The sequence below is a fragment of the Lepisma saccharinum genome, chromosome 1 (assembly GCF_977018435.1).
Source record: "Lepisma saccharinum chromosome 1, izLepSacc3.1, whole genome shotgun sequence".
NCBI classification, from domain to species: domain Eukaryota; kingdom Metazoa; phylum Arthropoda; class Insecta; order Zygentoma; family Lepismatidae; genus Lepisma; species Lepisma saccharinum.
The window spans coordinates 20,538,375-20,564,197 of NC_139229.1; the positions used below are offsets into that span (position 1 = coordinate 20,538,375).

General features: G+C 35.5%; 1 protein-coding gene across 2 annotated transcripts in view; it reads left to right on the forward strand.

Moving 5' to 3' along the window:
* LOC145986371 (purine nucleoside phosphorylase-like) overlaps positions 1-18,813 on the forward strand; it is a 32,804-nt gene extending 13,991 nt beyond the window's left edge. The window contains exons 2-7 of one of the 2 annotated variants that reach the window (XR_014441592.1): positions 10,473-10,567; positions 12,437-12,615; positions 14,619-14,794; positions 16,623-16,813; positions 18,353-18,675; positions 18,711-18,813. Coding sequence is in view for 1 of the 2 variants with exons in the window: in XM_083120328.1 (XP_082976454.1) it covers positions 10,473-10,567; positions 12,437-12,615; positions 14,619-14,794; positions 16,623-16,813; positions 18,353-18,561 (850 nt within the window). In the remaining variant the exon portion in view is untranslated. Of the gene's footprint in view, positions 1-10,472; positions 10,568-12,436; positions 12,616-14,618; positions 14,795-16,622; positions 16,814-18,352; positions 18,681-18,710 lie in introns of those variants that run through there. The other variant, XM_083120328.1, reaches the window with a different exon arrangement.
* The last annotated feature ends 7,010 nt before the right edge of the window (positions 18,814-25,823 follow it).

Genomic DNA, 25,823 nt, shown 5'->3' on the forward strand with positions numbered 1-25,823 from the left:
TCCCAGGGTTGTTAATTTCCACGAATTGTAAAGAAATTCAATTCCCGTCCGGAAGAGAAAATCAGCAAGTGTAAATGGGTTCTAGGCCGTAAGGAACCGTTTTAGTATAAAGTATTTCAATTCGATCCAGGAACCTTTTTTCTGGTTCAATTTAAATACGGTCCAGGAACCTTTTTCCCGGATGATTTTAAATACGGTCCAGTAACCTTTTTTCCGGCTCAATTTAAATACGTTCCAGAAACCCTTTTCTGGATTAATTTAAATATGCAACTTGGACCTAATTTAAATTGTGCGAGAAAAATGGTTCCGGTCCTGCAGCGGAACCCAAAAGGACCCATTAGAATTTATGGCTTCCTGGACCTTTAACAACCCTGGTTTAATATGCTTGCCTTCCTTGAAAAGAAAATCGTTTGGCTTATACTGAGAATAATTGCAAGTTAAAGAGTGGAATGAAGCTTCTTCTTCTTCTTCTTCTTCTTCTTCTCCCTTATGCCAATTTAGGCGTCGGGTCCTTTCAGCCACTTGTTAAAAGAAGTTCTATCCTGTGCCAGTCTTTTCACTTCGAATGGTGTTTTCCATCTCTTCTGTGCCAGTCCATAAATGCACTGCTTCCAGTTTAACCCCTTCCTCTCCTTCCTTCTGGTCAGGCCTCAAATATTTGTTTTGGTTTTCTCTCTTCCTTCATCCTAATGAGATGTCCCAGCCAGCCCAATTCCCTCTTCTCGATGGTTTCAAGCAGTGGTTCCTGATTCAAGCATTCTCTTATTATTATTGTATTTCGTACCATATCTCTCCTTGTCTTTCCGACTGTTTTTCTTAAGAATTTCATTTCTGTAGCACTAAGTCTGCTCTCCGATTTGGTTTGCATTATCCAACTTTCTGATCCATGTAAAAGCGTAGGGAGATAGACTGTTTTATATATTTTCATATTTGTTTCTTTACTAATCTCCTTTTTGCCTATAATGGTGTTACTAATAATATAGTACAGATTATTTGCTTTCTGAATTATGTGGTTAATTTCAGAGTCCATTTTCCCGTCCGCAGTTTTTTTTTTTTTTTGCTTCAAAATATAAAACTTGGGTAACAAAAAAAATGGATGAGGATTCCCTCGCTAAGGAACTAAATTACTGCCGAAAATAATTCTCGAATAACTAGACAAGAAAATTCTCCTTCGCAACAACAAAATTTGCCCTTGAACGTCCCCGCAGATTTAAGTTTAAATTCGTAATGCCAAGGTGAAAGCATGTGTACTATCATGTTACACAAGTTGCCAGTTGCCACGTTCGTATCCTTGAAAAAGTCATTGCAGTGTCAACTTCAGTTTGTTTCAGTGCAGAAAACAAACACGAGCCTCCAAGGGACGTGACGGGAATTGTTGAGTGTAAGAGCAAGTACTAATCTTGATAAGAAGTCGAGAGACAAGTGCGAGTAAACTTGACTCTCCCCCTCCCCCATCCGTTTAGCGTAGCTGTGTGACGTTAGCAGGTCAGGAAAGAATGAAAAAAGAGCGAACTAAAACCGGAGGCTTCACCGGAGAAACTAATAATGAGCAAAGTCAACTTTATTTGCTTTCCTAATGAGTTTTGCTTTGTTTTCTTCTGTGTGACAAATGTAAAAAATGAGTGAAAATAGAAATAGCAATAGAAACAGGGACGTTGGAGGTTGAGAAATAGAGATAAATATACAAACAAGGAAGGGAAAATAAAGATAATAATATAATAAAGAAAATTAAACGTGGTGCAATTTTTCAGCGCAAGAAACAACGTCCTCACTCATAAAATTATTTCAATAAGTTATGGAGTTTGGGACCATGTTTGTGGAAACAGTGCATACTAAGAACAATACAATGTGTACAGAAATGTCAAGGGAGAATCGGAACATATCGTATCAATAGTTTGCATGCAACGTAACGCTAACGTGTAAACACATCTTATTATAATGATAAAGCATTTGATAAGACGCTGGTTGTATTCTAGGCTGTTCGGTAAAAATCACTTTTACGTGATCAGACGTCCTCTTTTATCCGGACATGTACTCATTATTAGGTGTCTGTACGGCGTCCGGGCGGATTTTATAGAAATCCGTAAATGTCCTCCTCTTTCGGAAAGAGTATACAGCATCGGCCGTAGCGAATGTGCTGCACAGAGAATGTGTCCATGCATAAGGACCATCATTTGTTATTTTACATCTACTCGTAAATCATATCACTTGGAGCGCGTTAAATATTCGAATATTCGAATGCTCACTGAACATCTGGGAGCTGATCTACCATCACTTTATCCAAACACGTCATCAGTATTATAAGAGAGTGTGCTATCACAGGGTCTCTGCATTTCCGTTACGAGTCATATGTACCCGATACAGAAACGTGTAGTGAGAATTTTAATTATTGAGTAATATTTACTTTTATGAAATTCCGAAGTGAAAGTGTAAATTCAACAATGAAAGCAAGAACATGTTAAGGTTTTAAGGATGGGAGAAACGAATATGAGGCAGGGTGTAAAGTAGTCAGTCACTTTCCCCTGTTGATGAAAGAGTGCCAGTAAAATTATATTTCTTGTCCCAACCTCGTAAAATATTAATTCAGTTTTGGAAATAGGTTAAACGGGAAAAAAAATCCCGTCCCGATCCCGACTTTCGGGATCCCGAAAAGTCAGGATTCCAAATGGACATTTTAAGAAGTGAAAAATTCTTGATGTTTTCTGCATTGTAAGTGTCTGAAACTTCTCTGGATATATTTTTCTATTTCAGAAATTCAAAAAAAGAAAAGAAAGAAAGAAACGATCACTCAATTTTAAATATTTTCCGTCCCGAAATTGCAATTTTTTCCCGTCCCGAACGCAGGGTTTAAAAACATCTCTCGTGCCGGTCCCGTCTCGACCAAAAAAAAAAAAAAAAAAAAATTCTGTCGGGCACAGCCCAGGGTTCAAAATGGAAATTTGCTCAAAACTGAACGCTTTACTTTCGTTATCATGCACTTGTCGGTTTTTTATACCCGATTACGACGGAGACGGAACGGTAAAGTTTCCAGATATTCATGAAACCAGAACGCCGTTCCGGTCAGCTCCGGTCCATTTCGGGGCCTGACAGACCCCTCCCCTTTCCACCTCATTCGGGTAAACTAGTGTTAAGAGTAATAATTGCAAATGTGGTGCAATTTGTTTTTTTTTTTTTTTTTTTTTTTTGTTTTTTTGTTTTTTTGCGGTGTCCTGTTTTCTTGGGCTTTGTCCTTTTTCGCCATGCACTGTCCTCTTTCTTGAATATATGTGTCTGGTCAGCAGGCAGATATTTATGTTTATTCCTTTAATAGCAAACATTACAAATAGGATACTGTTTTGAATTTTTACACATACCCAATATAAAATTATACTTATAATATTTTCTTTAATTTATTCAGTGTGGCTTAGATGAAAGAAACAGAATATGGCAGTTTGTGACTGTGTCTTTTCCCTAAAATCCTAGAAATCTTAATAGTAGGCTCGACATTTTCCATCTGCCCAGTTAAGATTTTTGTTTATGAGTAGGAGGCTTTTAAAAATGTTTAACCATATTGTGGAATCCTGTTTTCGGTTCCTAGAATTAAAATCACATAAAAGTTTCCCCGCTTTTCACCGATACCTACCACATTTTATTCAACTACAACAAATTGATGAAATTCGTGTGTTGCTGCTGCCCATTTCTACTGGTAATTGTATGCCGCTTTTCTGCCACTGTTGGCTAATCGCAACGATGAGGATGAGTGATGATAAGATGAAACTGATGAAGGGACACTAATAAAGAACACCCTTGCACAAGCCAGGACTCGAACCCGTGAACTCGCCATTGGCGAGATAGAAAGTCGACCAAACGGGCGTTGTTTGTACTGGTGACATTAACATGAATCCAGTTTTCCTTTGGCCAGGAGGGGTGTTCTTCCGGCCCCCCATTTACGATCTTGGCAGAAATATTATTGGAGCTTGTTTGCAGGTTCACATTATACACAGATGGTCTAATCTAGACTGGATAAACAGAAAGTGAAAGATGGTTGTTACTTGTCAAGCTTCGGAGTTCTGTGATAAGATAACACAAGCTTAATCGAGTACCACTGTGAGCAGCATGCTGATAACTAAGGGCAGTTCGACCTCTCAATGAATATTCAATTAGCGTGTTGCGTTACGTAATGAGTATAGGGTGTCTCGAAAGTACCATCATTTCTGCAATATCAAAGCTGAAAACTGGAACGTGAAGTAGACTCACGTGCGTGGATATAAGAAACGAGTTTATGTGGTTAGTTAATAACTTAGTTTAAAAGTCACCTTCGTTGAGGTTGTTCAAATTTAGAAATTGTTCATATACCACACTAGCAGGCACGTATCTAGAAATATGTTTCGGGGGGGGGGGTCCGAACAAAGTGTCTCAGGAATAGTAATAGTAATGTTTAATTTAAAATAAATTAAATCAAATTACTACTAATTACAATACATACATTAATATTATATTATTATTACACGATTAGGTAAAAATACTGTATAAGAATAGATATATAACAGTGCATATTCATTACGTAGCTTACCTGTACTTAAGATCGGAATAATTTACATAAAAACAAGTGCCCTGGCAATGAAATTAATGTCAAATAGACGAATAATTAAACATTTATCAAATAACAAAAATGATGTTGGAAAAAGTAAGTTTCTGATTAATATTTAATGCATATTATTTTGAGTAGTAGTGTACATAAATCTTCTTTGTAATGCCATTCAAAGCCGTATGATCCCAATATAATCCTTGCCTTCCAAAAAGTTCAGAGGAAATTAATAACCATAGTTTATGCAACAAATGTTATTATTTTCATTACTTAATTTTAGTACTTGATCAGTCTTTCGGGGGATCCGAATCCCTGGAGCCCCCCTAAATACGTCCTTCCTGTTCTTCAAAGCCGTATGATCCCAATATAATCCTTGTCTTCCAATAAGTTCAGAGGAAATTATACAACAAAGGCTAAACGAATATACCGTGCGTCCATTTCGATCTGCAGCCGAGAGATCGGGAGAAGCGTGGCGGGCGGCGCTGACGGAGATGCCGACATTTGCGGCCTGTAATGCCCGCTTATTTTTATGGACATATGCAGACATTTATATAAACATTGCAAAACGAGCACTAACCTGTGTTATAAGAGTTCTTCAAACTCATATCCACCAAGTGCCAAGTGTGTAGACTTTCGGGGAGAATACGTTGAATAGCCTGAAACTTTCGTGCCTGTAGCTAAAGTCCTTCTGGGTCGGGCCGAGAACTTATCAGCCCCCCTCGTAACGTGAACCTTGCGGCTGGCATTCCAATCCTCTTACTGACACAACACACATACACACTGCAATAACACAAACAAGTAACGGCAAGTAACCAATAATAACACTCTTGCGCACAGTACGAAATTAACACGCTCTTGGTTTACATCTGCTCGCCACTATATTCACAGCTCTGTCGCGAAGGAACAAAAAACTCGAGCTCGGATATTTCGGATTGCAAGGAAGCTCACGAACAGCATTGACTTTTAACGGTTTCGTCTACAGCGAAATCTTGATACAGTGTTGCACATTCGAAACCTCCAAACGATCCCCATCGACACAAAACTCTTTCAAGGATATAAACATAAGCAGGACGTTACTGGTCAAAACTATGATTAAAATGTTTTATTATCTGTGGCTCTTTACATTGTTTTTTAAAGCGTATTTATTTGTGCATATAAGGGCAGAACTTGGATGAATTACAGATGATAAATTATAACACAGGTTAGTGCTCGTTTTGCAATATTTATATAAATGTCTGCATATGTCCATAAAAATAAGCGGGCATTACAGGCCGCAAATGTCGGCATCTCCGCCAGCGCCGCCCGCCACGCTTCTCCCGATCTCTGGGCAGAAGATCGAAATGGACGCACTGTATTATTCATTACTTAATTTTAGTACCTGATAAGTCTTTCGGGGGGGGGGGGTCCGGACCTCCTGGACCCCCCTAAATACGTCCTTGCACACTAGTGACACATAGAGGAAAACTAAAGGTTAGGTCGGGACTCTGGTGTCAGGGCATCGACCCCATCACTGCTACATTCTGCTTTTGAAGACAAGTACGCTACTGTTTCATAAAAGTAGCTACGTCACACCTGTTTTCGTAGCGAAGTGGTTAGAGTAACGCGCGACGAAGCCATGGGTCCAAGTTTCGAACATTGGACAAGGCGTGAGTGTATCATCGTGTTAGTCCTGTTATAATTTCATCTGTTCGTCGCGATTAACACAAGAGGTGGAAAGGAGATGTAAAACAGTCATCAGTGGAATTGTTTTCCGGGTTCGAATTCCGGCCTGGGCATGGGTTGTGAATGTCCCTTCATCAATTCCATCATGTCATCACTCATCGTCATCTTCGCGATTAGGGAAAAGTGGCAGAAGAGCGAAGTAAAATACATTAAATCAATCAAACAACGGTACAGTACCGCTGCTCGCGCTGTGGTCCGAACGTGCTTACGGGAGAGCTGTTTCACAGTTGATTGATTTGGTTTATTTTACTGCGCTTTTCTGCCACATTTGGATAATCGCCAAGATGAGTGATGAAATTGATGAAGGGACACTCACAAAGGACCTCCATGACAAGGCCGGAATTCGAACCCGGGACCTCTAGCGTGCGCGACGTGCTAACCACCACAAATACGGGTGATTGACCACGCCTGGCTTAAATCATTCTCGGAGACCTATTTGAAGGTAGAAGTTAAAAGCTTGATAAAAACGCAGTTGTTACTTCATGAACATCATGCAGACAGCTGTACTAAGCCTGTCACCACGCGACTTGAGTTTTGTTATGGGTTAAATTGGGCGTTTCACTTTGACCCGAACCCTTATCTACCCGGTTGTTAACAACACGATTGCATTACTTTAACCCCGAGGTGCAACGCTATCCTTGACAATTATACAAAATAAGCTGAGATAAGAGGAAATGAAGCAATATTAACGACAGCAAATCCGTCAAACATCGTGCGACCTTTTAATTGGGTTATCGCTTGCTCTTGCACTCCCAGCACGCATTTTACGTCATTACACATTGCTACACACTTCGCGTGGGGCCTTTCTGTTGCTATGGCGACGCCCAGTCATGTGTTCCGTGTGTGTTCTCGAGGAAGAGGATCATCGAGTCTTGACCGAGATATCCGCATGGGTGTCACGAATGTCCTTCTGCGAACCGACATCAATATTTGATTATAGAAAAAAGCTAAAACGTTATGATAACAGCATGGACGTCTGGAACGGGAGGAGAGGGTGGACACCCCCTGCAAACTGTCACTCTAAAATTATGCATTTCATAAATATTATTTCATTTCAGTCACAGTAATTTATGTTAGTTATTAGAAGGGCATTGCTGGACATGATAACTTCAAATTGAATGTGCGTTTTTTTAAGGTGCAATATTATTATGGTAGAAAACAGTGGCGGCGATTGGCTTCCAAATCTGGAGAGAGGTGGCAAGGTTCCAAAATTGGAGGGGGGCAAGGCAAGTTTATTTTTCCTTGCTATATAAGGTTTAGTGAGGGGGCAAAATTGGCAAAAAAGTGTGGGGGAACTGCCCCTTACGCTCCCCCTAATCGCTGCCACTGCTAGAAAATATACCTAGTCTTGCTCCTTCTCCCCAGGAAAAATCCTGCGGACGTCCATGGAGAGCAGATAACATTAATTAATTAGTAATTGAAGAAAATAGCCGAACTAATAATTCGAAAAGTAGTGTGTAAAACGTAGAAAATAGGCCAGAACTTGATATTTTCATATTCTATAATTTATTCCAAAAAATACACGTTTTCATGTGAGAGTATTCGAAATTGTAAAAAAATGGATTACATGTGAATATACAATATAAACTTCCCCTAAATTACAAAAAGATAATAATAATAATACACGTTTGTAATAGTAATTAGCTATTATTAGAGGCCCCTACATTTTTTTGACGATGCCAATAGATCTATTAGTGTATTGTGGACTTTTTTTTCGAAGGGGCTGAAATTGTAAAGGTTAATTATTACATAGTTGAGTTCTAAAGGGCACGGGATACAAAATAAAATATTTCGGCATGACTATATTTAAAGTTTGTTTTAAAAGTTGTATAAAGCCAAAATTGGTAATTTGGGGTGTCATTTTAAGAGGGTTCGTATTTACCACTTTGGTAACTCCCCACCCCAGTTCTTTACTACTTTCCTCTGAAAATTTGGATTTTTTCAAAATTTTGTAACGGGATGTAGCCCCATCAGCTTCGCCCTGAATATGCCAGTGGGTCTACCTAACCACAAACATAATTCCAAGTGCAAGTTTACATGATTTAGGATACATGCATCATCATATACAGTGCGGAATATACAGCATGAAGCATTTCATTGTCGCATTGTCATTGATACTCGGGGGAGGTACAGTGTCGTTCAGACACCACTTTAAGCTGTAGATCCAGTCCCGATTAACCTATATGTGCATAAAATGGACTTACAACTCAAACTCACATAAATCACTCTTTCACAACCTCCCAAAATGAAATCCTGTAACTGTAAGATATGAAATGTCTTCATTAACTTTGGTTTTCTTCCACCTTAATTGTAATTATGTGTTATGTGTAAGGCTATCTTGAAGGTCATTTTTTTTCTCAGTGGAAGAAATGTAAATATTCCAGGGAGATTCCATATGCCATGATGCAACATCAGGGTTATCAAAGCCAAAGCGATAAAAATACTATGCTGGATTCTATTTCAGATGCACGATAAACTCTTACATTATGGAAAATGGTCACGGATCAGTTAACAGCATTTGACAATACAAAAAATGTTTAATGGACTAATTTTTTGAATGACAAATCTACTATTTATTTCTTTAGAATGCAAAGGACAATCATCATTGTTATCCTTTACAAGAGAAAAATATCCTGTGTATTGCACCATGCCATGAAGATATGGTCTACGGAGGTAGGGCTCCATATATTCTCAATCTCAGCTACAGTGGAAGTGATTTGAAACTTTGACCACCTTTACTCTCATACACACCAGAGCTGCTTGTGAAGGGGTATAGGGAGAAAATTCCTATGGCAGATCTCCCGCTTCAAGTCACTGACATGACAGTAAGATGGACTAGTTAGCAACTTCGCTACCCATACAACTCTCATTAAATGGGGAAAGTTTAAATATGAGGGAATTGCTTCTTTATTGAAAGATCTTCTCACATTTGTATTACTCTCTCTCTTTTTGTTTTTCTTTGTTTCTAGAGTTTCACCTTGTTTTATTTGTCTACAATATATTAATTTATTCTTGCTTGCTCTCTTGGTTTCGTTATTGAGTATTCATATCACATTTTCTATCTTTAATTGATCTGTCTTCATTCTTCTGTTCATTTATTTCTCTCTTTTTTTTTCTCGAGCTTATGTTGTCATTTTTCTCTCATACATAGTACTAACTAACTCTCTAGCCTTCTTAAACCTGAAGGTTTATGGCTGCAGCAACACAAGTCTTCCATCTGTCTCTATCCTGGGAAAGGTCAATCCAATCTTTTCCATCCTTATCGATTTCCTTTAGGTCCATCTCAACATTACCCCCCCCCCCCCCCCATCTTCGTATTGGCCTTCCTACAGGTCTCTTACCATCAGGTTTTCCAACAAGAATACTGTAAACTCTTCTTTTCTCTACCATTTGTGCCGCATGGCCTCACATAGCACCTGAAGTGGAAAATGTTAGCTGGGGATGATGTTTGGTTGAGCCTTGGGGTTATACTCTGTCCCAGGATTCTGTGGAGCAAGTGAACGAAAATAAGTCCTCCTCACAAGTAGTGACTTGAGAGAGCTGGCCAATGAATGCATGAGAGGGAATGGTGGGACAAGGCGACCGCAGCTACCATCAGTTTGCAGTAGCGTGTACTGCTTCACTCCTCCCACTCGATTTCTTCCTGTCTCTACTGTTATGTGCAGTGTTGCTCCACAAACTCCTGGGACAGACCGTAGCTGGGGGATATTCCTATGGTTTAACATGGTGACAATGATATAACTGAGAGAATGCTTTGCGAGCTATGCATCACACACACCCACAACAATTGAATTTTTACCTACACCCTTTTTTTCACTATTTGTCGTTCTTTTAATTCATTTTCCATTTGCAACATTGGTTACTTTAGAACACAAGTTTTTGATTTTGGCCTCCTTTAGGAAATTTCCTGCTGGTGCCCACAGTCTCATGTCTACTCTAACTCATTAATATGCACTTTCAAAACTAGTTGAAATTTTTAAAACTAAAGAATTTAATTAAAAAATATTGATGCATATTTCTATGAAGGTCTTGTTAATTCCTTATTGGAATGAAAGTTTCACACAGATTTCCTTCAGCACTAGGTGAGGTACTGTTTTCTTTTTCAAATTCTAGGAATTACTATTACTTATAGTTCTTTGAAGTAAATTATGCTCTACTTTATAAATTTCTATTTATCTTTCAGATACACTTATGAAGTAGTAGAAGAAATTGCAACATGGCTGAAGAAGAGGATAAATCATTCCCCCAAGATTGGCATTATCTGTGGCTCTGGAATGGGTAAGAATGCTTCTCCATTTTTAGGTGTTGATAAATGTTACCATTTTACTGGAATACTGAATAGTGTTTCCATTCTCTATTTATTATTACTTTTAGTTTGTTTTAAGCATAAATCGATTGATTCATTGAGTTGGTTGTTTTGTATTGCTGTTCTGCCAATTTGGCTAATCATGGTTAGAAGATGAAATTGATGGAAGGGCTATGTGCGTGGACAGAGCACAACACAATCACCACAGAGGATTATATTGGCTCAGAGTCCAGATAGCAGAACCTCATATTACAATCCACTGTGCACTGTATGGAAGAGAGGTTGACTTAAAATAACTTGAATTAAAAACTATTTGAAACACATAGATGATGCATAAATAGCTCTATAAAATGATATTCAATTCTGAGACTTTTTGAAAACTGAAATATGGTTAATTGCTAATTTTTAGGTCTGAAGAGACTGAAGATTGACATCTAATAGATAATAGAGTGATCACTACTATGCATAATTGGCAACCTTCCCTTTTAACTATAAATAACTCTAGATGAGGAAACTGCTATAAACTCTTACTTAACAAGCATTTATAGCCCAATTAAATAAATCTACAAACACTGGAAATTTACTGGTGTGTGAAATAATAATGTGTCTGTTTATTTTCATAACAGCTGTCCAGAAAAAGGAGAACAAAACGATTACCTTCTTCAGTCTGACATATTTTAACTTTTTGTGAGACTTATGTAATGTTCCCTGAAATGAGATCAAATAGATAGATTGATGTAAAAGCTGATGTACTTTTATTGTGTGAAAATGCAGTTATCATAAAGCAAATAATACACATTTCTCAAGGCAAAGATAAGATTATTATGCAACAACACAAACAAGAATATTTAACATTTTTTAGATATGTAGTAAAAATCAAACTTGAAGGTTACCTTGTTGGGTAATACTACATAAGCATAGGTGGCAGAAATGGTCAAAACCACTGCACTTTTGCATGTATGCACCGGACAGTGAATATTTTACAATCAACACAGTGACAGTGCCAGAAAAAGATGAATGGAGAGACAGTCATTTAGTATACATCTAGATACCATACAAAAAAATGCATATCTGGACTAAAGAGCATCAGTTAATATCAACTTTTTCCTTGTATGCTACGGGGAGGTGGAATGAGCAACTTCTGGCAACACTGATTCAGTAGTTTGTATTACCCAGAAATGGTAGAACACAGAAAAAAAGCAAGAGGTTTTTATTGTTCCTATATAAAAAAAAAAAAAGTAAAAGTGTTCCCCTGTGCTTAGCACCACGCCATGAAGGCGTATAGGGGGTGTGGGGGTAACGCCCCACACTTTCTTGATCCGGTCGTGATTGGGGGTGATGTGATCAGCACCATGCCCCTGACCGCCTTTACCCCCCAGGTTTCCCCAGGTACCCATGTTATTCGACGCTGGGTGGGCGCCGGGGCCGCTTCCAATGTTAGAAAAGTTCCCGGATTTGAACCGGCCGGGGATCGAACCCGGGACCTTTAGTATGGTAGTCAGACGCGTTACCGACTGAGCCACTGCAGCCACTTCCTATTGCCTTCAGTACTTCCTACTTTAGATCTTGTACCTACCTGAACATCAATTCATGATGAATAATTAATTAACTTTCATTCACTTCATTGTAGAAATGAACATCTTAAAGTGGAAGAAAAACTTTATCTTGTTGCTTCAAGTAGTAAGAACAGAGATGCTTATCATTATCAGTATGATTGCTATAATATCACAGCAACAATTTTTAAATCTCTTTTTACCAAGGTACATGTATATTTAATTTGGAAAATTACCAAGGAAAGTTCATTTTTACATATAAAAAGAACATCCAAATCTCTTTTCCAGGACCATTGGCAGAGATGATTACTGACAGTGTAACCATCACCTACTCTGAAATTCCACATTTTCCTGCATCAACTGTGAAAGGTCATGCAGGACGGCTTGTGTTTGGTCTTCTGAATGGAGTTCCTACAATGTGCATGCAAGGACGATTTCACTACTATGAAGGCTACCCCCTATGGAAGGTAAACTTAACTATTGAAGTAATTCTTAGCTAAATCTAAAAGTATACCAAACTGTAATCCTTATGGAGAAATGGAATGCTGCAAGTATTGTAAGAATTGTATTGGTTATGCAAGTTGCTTGTTCCTTGTTTAAATAATTAATTTGGGAGCTTTATTGGTGCTAAATTAGAGTTGCTTTACTTACTAAGAAAATTAATGTTTGGGTTACTTCACATCGTACCCAAGGTATTGGATAGAAATGACAAGTAGGAAACTGAGAATGTGGAATAAACAATGACGCAAACGTGAGGTTATTGAGTTGGGAGACGAGGAGGCTTGGAGTGTTGGAACTGACAGGGAGTGAGATCAGTTGGTGGGAACACGAGAGAGAGTAAGGACTGCAAATTGTGAGAGAGAAGCAAAGTGGAAAACTATTATTGGACAATGGTGTGTGATGAGATTGATGTCTGCCATGGAGATCAGACAAGTGACATTTAAGAGGACAAGTGTGGAAATAATCTTCATCTATTTGTAAGGCAAGTAATATCCTTTTCTAACCAATCCATATTGGTTCAGTCATGGGGAGTACAAAACCCAAATCTAACTTAAGTTAATTTCCATCACCATTCCTTTAAATGTAACCTCTTGCATTTATCACATTTAGGCCAAGCAAGTGATAACTATCTGAAAGATGAATGAGGAATAACTACATCACCTAATACAATCTAAAGGTTCATGGTTCGATCCCAACGCAGCCGTAGCATTGCGATACGACTTTGCTTCCAAAAATAATATGTTACTGTTTCTGGTCTTTCCATCAAAATGTAATGCATTATCATTAGTTTGTCATACTACATTTAACTGTTTATCCAAGTCTCACATCTGTTCTCTGTGGTGTTATTATTTATGTATTTAGTGGATTGTAGTCAAATTTTATTGGATGTTAAGTAACTGTTTCAGCATTGTAATTATAATTTATTTTTGTTCTGTGGACTACATTGTTGATATTTCTATCTATAGTAGCATGCAACACTTCATCTCATTACATAAGTATGTAACATGCTTCAGCATAGTTGAAGTTACAATATTTATATTACATCAACTTGATTACATATATGTGATACAGTGTAGAAATTCCTCTATACTGTAGGGTGATATTTCTAATAGATAGTTTTGAATTTTAGTTTTGAATAGTTTGAGATTTTTTTCTCATTACTTTCACATGGAAGTTTATTGTATAATTATATTCCAGTATTTTAAACACTCCTTGTATAAGTTCAGTCTATGATTTTGTATAAGTAACTTTGCTTATCATTGGACAATCATCTTTGAATAGATGATATTCTGTGAACAACTTCCCTCACAATTCATTGCATGAAATCATGCTCCGCCAGCATATTTTGGGCAAACAGTTCAGATCCTGCATTGAAAATATGCTGGGTAAGCATTGTAGGTATGATCTTTGCCAAAGTGTTTCAAAGTATGATTATCATGTTCATATGAGGAACGTGTATGCATAAAATATAGCAAATTTTCTCATATGCTTTCTTTAACACACATAAATCTGTTTGCCCGACTTCATGCTATTTCTTCCCCAAGTGCATTGTTCATATTTCTGTCTATAGTAGCATGGAACACTTCATCTCGTTACATAAGTATGTTGAATATCATCCATCAAGTTAAATTATTCATACACCAAATTCTACATGTTTGTGTTTGTATCTGATATATGACGATAGATATCAGACATAAAAAACACAATATCAATATGTAACCAAAATATAGCAAATGACTTGCATGTGTAATGAAAGCCGTAATTGTTTTTTTCAGACATTTGAAAACATTATGTCAGTGTTTAAAAGATATTATGAACGACAAACTTAAAAACACCACAATTAACTGTAAAATAATCAAAATACAACTCATAAATGATGCCAATAAAAAGATATTGCATTAGTGAAAACTTTACCAAACTCCATGATATTATTGTAACATGTTGTAACATCTTCCCGTTTTCTTTCTAGTGCTCAATGCCTGTGAGAGTAATGAAGTTGGTTGGAGTAACCCACCTGATAGTCACATGTGCAGCAGGAGGATTGAACTCAGACTTTAATGTTGGAGACATCATGGTATTGAAGGACCACATCAATATGATGGGTTTTGCCGGAAACAATCCTCTGTTGGGCACCAACGATGAAAGGCAAGTTTAAATGAAATTGTGCTTTTTTTTGTGAGAACGATGTATTTATTGAACCTGAGTGTACATTTAAATCAGAATGAATCAGTGTTATTTTAAATTTACTCTTTGACAATTTGATAAGGATCTTTAATTACAAAACTTCCATTTCTGAAGTTGTAACAAATTAATATAAAGAACAACTGCAAATATCATCATTGTCATCCTTCGCCGTTTCCTGCCTCTGGCTGGGCCAGCATAGAAGTCGAGACTCTCAATTTTTTTCTGGGCTTCCACCACTCCTCTCTTTCCACGATGTTTCAATCTTGTCCTCTTCTCCTAACACTCTCCACTATCTTCTCTCTCCACCAACATCTTGGTTTCCCCAATGATCTTGTTCCCACTCCTTGTGCATTGTGAGCTAAGCTCTTACTGACAGTTTCTGCACCCATCCTCTTCATGAACTGCAAATATAATGATACCAAACTAACAAAGAAAAGCATGACAGTAAAAATATATATCTAACTGGTCAAAATATTATTTAACATCTGATCTGCTAAAATAAATATACTATAGCTGGACAGACTTGATAGCTGCAAAACTTTATCACCATATGCACATTAAAAGTGAATAGTTTTTAATAACAAGATTAGCTTAACACTTCCATCTGTCACGTCTGGAAAAGTAACACGATTGGTCCTGCTCTATCTGCAATATACTAGTACGATTCCACTAATATATTCATGATTACTTTCTATTTTCCCTTTATTTTCTTTTAGTCCTGCATATAATGATTCTTCAACATCTTTAAAATATATATTTATAACTATATATGATATTTATTGTCACCTTATAAACATTTATTCACATTTATTAAATTAGACACACACAGGAGATGTACTACATACATTTTTCAGCGAAAAAAGCAGGCTCTACCAGGACATGAACCCGGGTCTCTGGCATACCATGCCCTATTTTTCAGCCTTGACAGTTAATGGTACAGTATGCCAGAGACCTGGGTTCGAGTCACCATCGAGCCTGCATTTTTCCCTGAAAAATTTATTTACATGTGACACTATGCAGTTTACCACGCTCGTCAGCATATTCCAGTTCAGTCTCCAAATCACTTTCTCTGACAATCGCAGACAGATCCTTCAACACTGATATCATCATCTTCACTGCAATCACCATCTCTGCTACAGAGCATGGAACGGATAAGTTCTAGACAAATGTCCATTCAGCAACCGGATTGAACACGAAGGAGCATCAGGCAAAGATCGTGGTCATCTTTATTTAAAGAAGCTACTGAGATACTTAGAACTGCATACCTAATTGCTTCCAAGAAAATAAACAATTTTAGCAGCATTATCTCAAATTTATGGCATGACCGGTTAGAGTTAATAATGGGTGCTAGCTTTTTGGCCATCATGTAGGAAAGAAACAGGAAATAATTGGCAGTCATTAGTTGGATATATTTTCAGATGTTACAGCATCTTAACAATTACTACAATCTATGACTAAATCTGTTTCTATCTTTTGAATTGTTGTTTTAAGTCCACTTTATGCACAGATCAGCCTGTAGTTTTAAAGTGGGATCCGCACCACTGTGCAGTGTGCTTCACCAGGTATCGAATCCGAGACCCCTTGACATTTATATATACAGATTTACATGGCATGTTTAACCATGTTTTTGCTGATTAATATACTTGTTCTCAATTAACATGTTCCAAAGAATTGTCATTATTTGCACAAAAGTGAATTTTTAACCATGTTCTTGGCATGAATATAAGATTATTTTTTTACGGTGGTATTTGATTTTATATTTATTGTTCCTATTGGCTTTTTCCCTTAGGTTCGGACCACGCTTTCCTCCAATGAACAGATCCTACAATGCCAAGCTGAGGATGAAGGCCAAGGAGGTGGCACAGAGAGTGGGCCTCAAGGACATTATTCGAGAAGGTGTATATGCTGTACTGGGAGGACCAAATTTTGAAACAATAGCAGAGTTAAAAATGCTGAAGATTGTTGGAGCTGATGCTGTTGGTAAGTGTATATGTGTGCACCTATGAAACAAGCTTCAGTAAATTTCTGCAACCTTGTGTATTGTTAATTATATTTATGTATTAAATAAATATTATTAGAACCCAACACCCATAGGCATGCATGAGGTGAAATTGCCTCTCGCAGTTAATGAACAATAATATGCCCCAGAGAAGAAAAAAAGATTAAGCTTTTTCAGGCTGATGACTATGTACATTGCAAAATAACATTTTTAACATCTGTATGCAAACTTTTTTAAACTAATATTATTATAATTTTTTTTTAAAGATCAGGCAAGATTCTAAAATTTTATGGATAACATTTTTTTTCAACAACACACAGACACAAATGACAAACAAAAGTACCCACCTCCATGTTCTGTTGGTTAATGTAAAGGGTGTTTCAGAAAGTGCGCAGGTTTTGAAAAACGTTTTGATTATTTTCCACATTCACTACGATTTCATAGTGAAAAAGAGAAAATGTCTGGCACATGCCCAGCAATTTAAAAGTGAAAAATGATATCTGGCATATGCCCACCTCCATTTTCTATGCTGGCAGTAACTCGATCTGTGAAGTTCATGATAACTCTTTTACAGACGTCTCTGTTGATTTTGCCAATTACCCATTTAATTTACCCTCTTCAGTTCGGGTGCATATGAAGGTATTTTTTTCAGTATTTGTTGCAATGAGGATACTGATATTCCCAACTGTTGTGAACGATGGCAAAGGACTTTGCAGGGCTAACATTCACACATTGGAGTACTGCAATGTTTTCTTCTGTGCGACAACTATGTTTTCGCCCAGGCAAATTTATGGTAGCAACTGACCCGGATATTACTCTAATTTCTTCACCAACCTCGTAACTGTTGTTGCAGTGGGGCATTGTCATGTCCCCGAAAATCGTGCAAAGTTTAGGAACTGTCTCTGCATAGCACTTGCCATATGTGTAATATGTTTTCAAAATAACAACCCGTTATGTGTTCGGCTCCATGGCAACTCAACTGCACATCTGGGGGAGGGAAGAAAAAAAAAGCTCAATTAATAATCAGAATGATAAGAAATAAAGAAAATGATAAGAACAGTGTTGCCAACCTTCAAACAAAAAAATGACAAGCGATTTAAAACCTGTGCACTTTATGAATGACCCTATACTATAATCTCTTTCTACATCAACTTTCATTAGTTTCTAATCTATTCTCATTTTTTAAATAAACTTTATTTAATTATTTCCAAATAAAAATATTAAAAAATAAAAATGACAAACTTGAAACTTATGAAAGAAGTATTTATTTTCCTGTAGTTTACGAAGCATAAGAAAACAACCGTAAACTACAGGAAAATAATTCTATAATGCAAGCAATGCGTACATACAAGAAAAACTATTATGAAAGAAGTTTTATTAATGCCATATTACAATTTTTACTGGCTTGTAGAAATTATTTATCTGCAAATTCATGTACAATAAATTGTTCAAGTCTATTTTATAAATTTATAAATATGCTACTGGTTTTACAACAACCACTATTTTTCTATTCTCAACAGGCATGAGCACTGTACCAGAAGTTATAACAGCACAGCATTGTGGTATGACAGTATTCGCTCTTGCTCTTATTACAAACAATTGCGTCACTGATTATGACAGCAAGGAAGAAGCAAACCATGAGGAAGTTATGGATACAGGGAAAATGCGTGAAAAAGACCTCAAGAATCTAGTTTCAGAAATGGTAAAAGAAATGGGAGAGATAGTTTGAACTGCAAATTTGTCTGAACCATGGAAAGTACAAACTGTATTGTTATTATTTTGCTTTAGGCATATTTATCAAGCTGAAAACAGATTCCATTAAAATATGTAACTATATAACATGGTTTTATGTTGTGTTATGAAAATGTCGAGTTTCGAAGTGAATTTTGAGAAAGGACTGTAATAAAAGTATTAATTTTCTGTCAATGCATCGTAGCACGTTTATGACATTCCAAATAATAAAAAGGTCTGATGAGATCTTTCTAAAGATGAGATCGTTCTAAAATGTTCTGCCAGATACAGATATGTATTTATATAAAAAATTTGTGGAATGTAAACATTTATATTCTCTGGCAAAAAAAAAAGTGCATTTGATACTAACATGCATCTTAAAATACTTCCCTATATTACCATTCCCCTACCTCCTATGCCCCCTCTTCAGGTTCTGAAAGTAAGACAAAAATTAAAACAATTGTTGCTCTTACTTGTACCAATGATAGTGTGGGGGGAAATATGTAAAGAATTTAAATTTTGCTCTGAACATGTAAATAGATTATTAATGATAATAAAAAAAAATATATATATACAATAACCCGGCATAGCACATACAACACAAAATTAAGTAACTCTTATGGAGTAAAGTTTATCGGGATCCCTTATCTTTTGTCACTTATGTGGTGCACTGTACATAGAATCACTTCCATTCCTCACTCACGCACTGTTCTTCCTTTAGATGAGGGGGATAAGGGGATACTGGTCACAGCTCCAGGTCCCTGCTTCCTTGTGCCTTCCTCTAGGCTGACTGTTGTTGTCCCAGCTTCGAGCTTGGAACGACCTTAGTCCTCTCAGCCAGGGCAGAGTGGTATCATTCTATATCTCACACTCACCACTGCCACCTGCTCACCAGTCGAACTGCACCTACTTGTCTCCTCTAAAGCACCACCCTGCATCCCTGTGCACACGTACGCAAAGTTTTTCCACACCTTGTCACATACACCCTCACTCCTCTCACCTCTATCTTGTTGTCCTTCCCCAAAGACCCCAAAAATTCCCTTGTGTCCTTGAAGTGTTGCCGTTTTTTTTAGCCTTGTCCAGCGGCTCTAACACATACACACACACACACACACTAATACACACAAAAAAGAAGAAAAAATAACAAAAAGAACACCCTAGCCAGTGTGACTTGCCTGACGGGCGTGGTTCTCCCTCTCGCCATGCCAAGCAAGGGACTGGGTGCGACTTTCAAGAAAAAGAAAATCCTACAAACTTGTACAAGTGATAAAAGAAAATGAAAAGCCAATATATAAATATATAAATTTAGGGTGGCACTACAATAGTATCCAAAATATAGTCTATATTGAAAGAATTAACTCTATGAAAGGTATCACATGTGTATAAAGTAAAAATATAGGAGTGTAAGCACATATTTTTATTGATAGTTGTTATCACTATACAACCATGCTTACAGGAAGCATCATCTACTATTTGTACATTAACAGTATTTTCACAATGTTAAATTGCATTCTTAAATCAATAATTAATATTTATCGATGGTGGAGCTGTGTTATTATGTTGCAACTTACACTGTCCATGGTGTTTGACATTTGCCACCATGAATTAAGAGTAATCACAACAATTTTGAAAATATTCTTATCCATCTTGTTGCAAAATTTTAAGATATATAAAGATGAGCTTAAACTCATGTTCCTTTGAAATGAACACGTACCATTTAGATGGTGTTCTCTTTGTCAGACTCTTTTTTGTCCAGACTTCGAAACAGCATATTGCAATTATTTCTTCTGGAAACACTGGTCAGGTGTTTAACAACTATACTTTAATAAAAAGATTAACATGGAGAGATATTCCATTGCCTTAGTAGTTTATCCTTAGACCAAAGACGAGGCACCTATCATATAAGCACAAGCACATGCAAGAAATTTTACCTCACATTCTACTCAACCTGCTAATACCAGTACGTCATTATGTAATGTCATTACTTTTTTGGTATATCTTTGTACTTGATATTAAAATTTTCTTTAAAGCTCAAATTACATTTGTAAAATATATTGTGATTATATATCTTCGTAAGCATTAGTAATTTGATGTATATAATGTTACGAACACTGTTCCTCTGTAGAAGCACAAGTTGTGGTTACATAAAATTTTATATATGTACATACTTCCTTTATTTTTTATACAATAAATATTATATTTTAGATATGTTATTTTTATTAGTATGTTAACCCTTTTTTTTCTTACTCAAATTATGGTACAGCAGGCAGAAATTGTAATAGGCAAATTGCTGATAAACATATTAATTTTGTTACAAGGATTAAGAATTGATTCATTCATTCATTCATACTTTATTGGTTTTAGCTGTTATACCAGCTCTACACCAAGTGTCCTAAAAATATGTCATGCATGACACTGTTACACAAATTACAAATTTTGAATATATACAGTTTTCTTATACATAATTGATCTACATCATTATCATACAAATTTAAAATTGATAATAAATACAATTGTTATATCTGGTGACTATATCAAGTTACACATTTTGAATATTTACAATTTTCATATGTCTATATTAATATCATGAAAAAATCTACAAATGATAAATACAATTGTTACATCTGGTGACGATATTAAACAGGATAAAGAAGTTGGAAGAGGTATTCCTTTCTTTATTAGATTCTTGAATAACATCTCCCTTTGAGTGGTATAAAGTGGACATTGAAATATAACATGATGAGCATCTTCCTGATCTAGATTGCACTTGCACATAGGTGAATTTACTAAATTAATTTTATATAAATGGTGATTTAAACGTATGTGACCTGATCTCAATCTTAGTATTAAAACTAAAAACTTTCTGGGTATATTAAATGTATAAAACCACGGAGTCTTATTGTTTAAATTTAGTACATTTTTATATGAATGACCCATATATGCAAATTTTTGTTTGACCCATATCTCCCAATCTTGTTGAATTTTGTTTTTAACTCTTGGTAACATATCTGTATATGATAATAATATATTCGTTCTGTGATCCATAATTCTTGCTTCTTTAGCATTTTTATCTGCCAGTTCATTATAATGAAACCCTGAATGTGCTGGTATATATGCAAAATGAATTGTCCTTCCCTCTGTAGTTAACTTACCATACAATCTTATTATGTAAAGTACCAATGCTGATGCCTTATATAACTTTTTATATGAAGATTGCACACTGTACAAAACACTTTTAGCATCTGTTAATATTAATATCCTTTTATCTGGAATATTATTAATGTACATCAATGCACGATATATTCCATATGCTTTTGCCGAGAAAATAGAACACTCTCCAGGTAGTCTAAACTTTTTAATATTTCCATTTGAAGAATCAATAAAAGCACATCCTACTTCTTCATTATTTTTTGATGCATCTGTGTATATGAATCTATAATTCTCCCAATTTTGTAAATATAATTGAATATTTGCATAACTTGTTAATGAAACATTCCTTACCGGTATTTGATCATATGAAATTTCATAAATTGGATGTTTGCTATGCGTTATTATTGTAGAAAATAAATCTTGAAATTCTATTTTACATTGTAGGAAAGTTGAATATTGTCCCATTATTTTGTTCTCTTGATATAAAATCCATTGGTCTTGCATAAGTTTATTTACTGGATGTTCTTGTGTTTCCCAGCACTTGAAAACGAATTTATTTGTAATCCATTTGCATCTATACTTAAAAGGTTTTTCTATGGATTCTAAATAAACTCCTACATTGGGAGCTGAATTCATGAGACCCAATGATCTCCTCAAGACTTTTCTTTCTAAACTATCTATCTTAGATAGAATTCTTTCTGTAGCATTTCCATATATGCTGCATCCGTATTCTAGCTTAGGCCTAAAAAAGTTTTTGTAAAATAAAAGCATTATTCTTGGGTGAGCACCCCAATTAGTATTTCCTAAAATTTTAAGCATGTTGAAAAATTTTTCACCTTTAGCTTGTAAATACCTTATATGATCCATCCACATTAATTTTCTATCAAAATTAATTCCTAAATATTTTATTTTATTTTGAAATGGAATACCAGCAATTTGTGTCAACGTATTTGGATATTTATGTTCACTTTTGTTATTAAAACATACAGCTGCTGACTTGTTCTGTGATATGATAAAGTTCATTCTCTCCAGCCAACATTTCACTTTATAAAAATTATTTTCTATTTTCTGAATACCTTCATATGGATTACAAAATGATCCTAATATACACAAGTCGTCTGCATACTGAATTATTTTTATTGTAGAATTATGAAATTGAAATATTCCTCTCATATATATATTAAATAATAATGGACTCAGTGGACTTCCCTGAGGTAATCCTTGTGAAGTGGTACGGGGCCCACTAAGTGTGTCCTTAAACCAAAATAATATTTTCCTATTTATCATCAAGTTCCATATTATCTTCATAATTATTTTCGGAGTATTTGTCTGATTTAACATATCAATTAATATATGAGGATCAACACTATCATATGCACCTTGTATATCTATAAAGTGAGCAAATGTATATTGTTTCTTATACATTGCATTTTGAACATGCAATGTTAATGTTGATAATGCATCAATACAACCCTTGTTTAGCCTAAAACCGAACTGATAGGGATAAAAATATTGTTCTTTCTCAAAATACCACTCTAATCTTTTTAATAATAAATCTTTCAAATATCTTCTCAATTGTAGGAGCCAACGTAATAGGTCGATATGATTCAGCTTCTTTCGGATCTTTAGTTGATTTAAGTATAGGTAGTATCAGATGTGTTTTCCAGTTTTGTGGCACATTTCCACTTCTCAGAATATTATTATAAATATTTACAAGTACTTTTAATGCATTGTCCGATTGATGTTTTATCATTTCATACGTTATTCCGTCGTATCCTGGAGCAGTTGATTTTATATTACTTAGAGTTTCTCTTAATTCTTGTAATGTTATTTTTGAATAAATTTCATCAGTGGAACTTATATTATTTATAATCTCGGGTATTTTATTTCTTACATAACTAGGTGTAAACTTTTTTTCAAAATGTTCTTGCCAAATTGTTGTTATAGGTGAAACTCTAGTTTTATGTCCTTTTTTAAGAAAATTTATTTTTTTCCAAATTGTGTTTGTTTTAACAGATGGTGATAATGATTCACAGAATTCTTCCCATGCTTGCCTTTTTGCTTTATTAAAGATACGTTTTGCTTTAGCAATTACTTGTTTTAAATTTATCCAATTATTTGGCAAAGGTTGTTCAGAAAATATTTCAGACAATCTTATTCTTTCTTCTTTTGCATCTTGACACTCATCATTCCACCAACTTATAGTAGGAAAGTTGTTTTTATTATTAATTTTCTTCCGTTTAGCTACAATATCCATTGCATATGTTATTAATTGTAAATAACGTTGACACGTTATGTTTTGTTCCTGTTCCATTGAGATGTAAGAGTCCAAAATTACAGAATATAATTCCCAATCGATGTTTTTAACCTGCCACCTTCTAATTGGTAATGAATATATTTTAGGTACTGAGTGTGCATCATTTAACAGTGTAATGAAAATTGGCAAATGATCACTACCCCTATTCACAAAATCTACTTCCCAAAACAATTTATTTATTATATTATTTGACACAATAGTTAAATCTATGGCTGTTGGTGATTTACCATTCCATGGATAATGAGTAGCTGACCCATCGTTCATAAAATGTAATGATCGATCACTAATCCAGTCCAAAATACTACATCCTAATGCATCTCTATAATTACAACCCCATGCTTCATGATGAGCATTCATATCACCTGTGATAATGACATTGTCGTGGACATAATATAATAATTCATTAAAGTGTGTTACTTTAATATGTTGAGATTTATAACTCGATGGAATATAAGTTGAAACTATTGTACACTCTAATGTGTTCATCTTAATTTTCACTGCTATTAATTCTACATTAAATAATTTTATCAACCCTAATGATTCTGGTAATGTTACTCTCTTAAATTTTATACTTTCATGTATATATAAACCTACACCTCTTGTATCTTTAGTATGTAAATTAGATATTAACTCGTAATGAGGTATTTGATAATATTGATGCTGTCTACCACGAAATTCGGACAAACTCAATATACCTGGATGATGCTCATCTATAATTTGTAATACTTCTAATCTTCTAGCTGTAAATGAATTTATATTCCATTGCACTATAAAAGACATACCTATTGATCCTCTTCTACAAGTTTAACTTTCTGATAATATTGCAATTATCTTTCCTATAATTTGTTGCATTGAAATTAAAATCTTCTGTTTCTTCCTGGAATAATTTAAATCATGAACTGATTCAATCATGTCTGGTAAAAGGTCCAACAACGACTGATATATTTCCTTTTGTCTACAAGAAACTGATTTACGATCCGAATATCTTCTGCAATTTATATTGTCCATATCTTGTTCTTGCTTACTATAAGGGGATTCTCTCAAATATACTGGATATTTGTATTTTATTTGTTCTTTTTCTGTGTCTGATGAGGATGAAGAATCCACATTCACATCCTTTTTGTTTTCCCGTGGGAGTTGTACAATACGTCTTGTAGCCATTTTCATAATCTTCTTTGGAGGTGATGTAACAACTTTGCTGTATTGTACTCTCATTTTTTGACCACTATTCTCTTTTGATATTTTCTTTTGTTCCGCCATTTGAGTTACAAAACTCGCACAATAACTCTCTCTGCCCTCCTTGCAACTATCACTTGTTGGTGCATTCTTCTCATTCACATAACTCTTTTTGATGGGAGGGAATTCCAATCCGCTTCTTCGAACAGTTTCATGTTGAAATTGATCCCTAAATAATTTAATTTTTTGTTCACATGATATATTTTTTGAATTATTTCCCGTCACAATACCTTTTGCTTCATAGTATGAGATGTTTTTCTCGGCCATAATAATTTGAATTTGCCTTTCATCCTGATATTTTGAGCACATTTTGTTGCAAGCGTTATGATCTCCTTTGCAATTTATACATGTTTCACTCATTTCGCAGTTTCCTTCGTGATAATCTTGGCCACATTTATAACACAATTTTTTACCCTTGCACTGTTGACCTGTGTGAGCAAATCTGAAACATCTATTACATTGCAACACTGGTTTCACACGTGGCACTACCTCAACTATTTGTTTTCCAACTGCTATGTATTGTGGTAAAACTGTCCCCTTAAAAGTTACGCATAAGA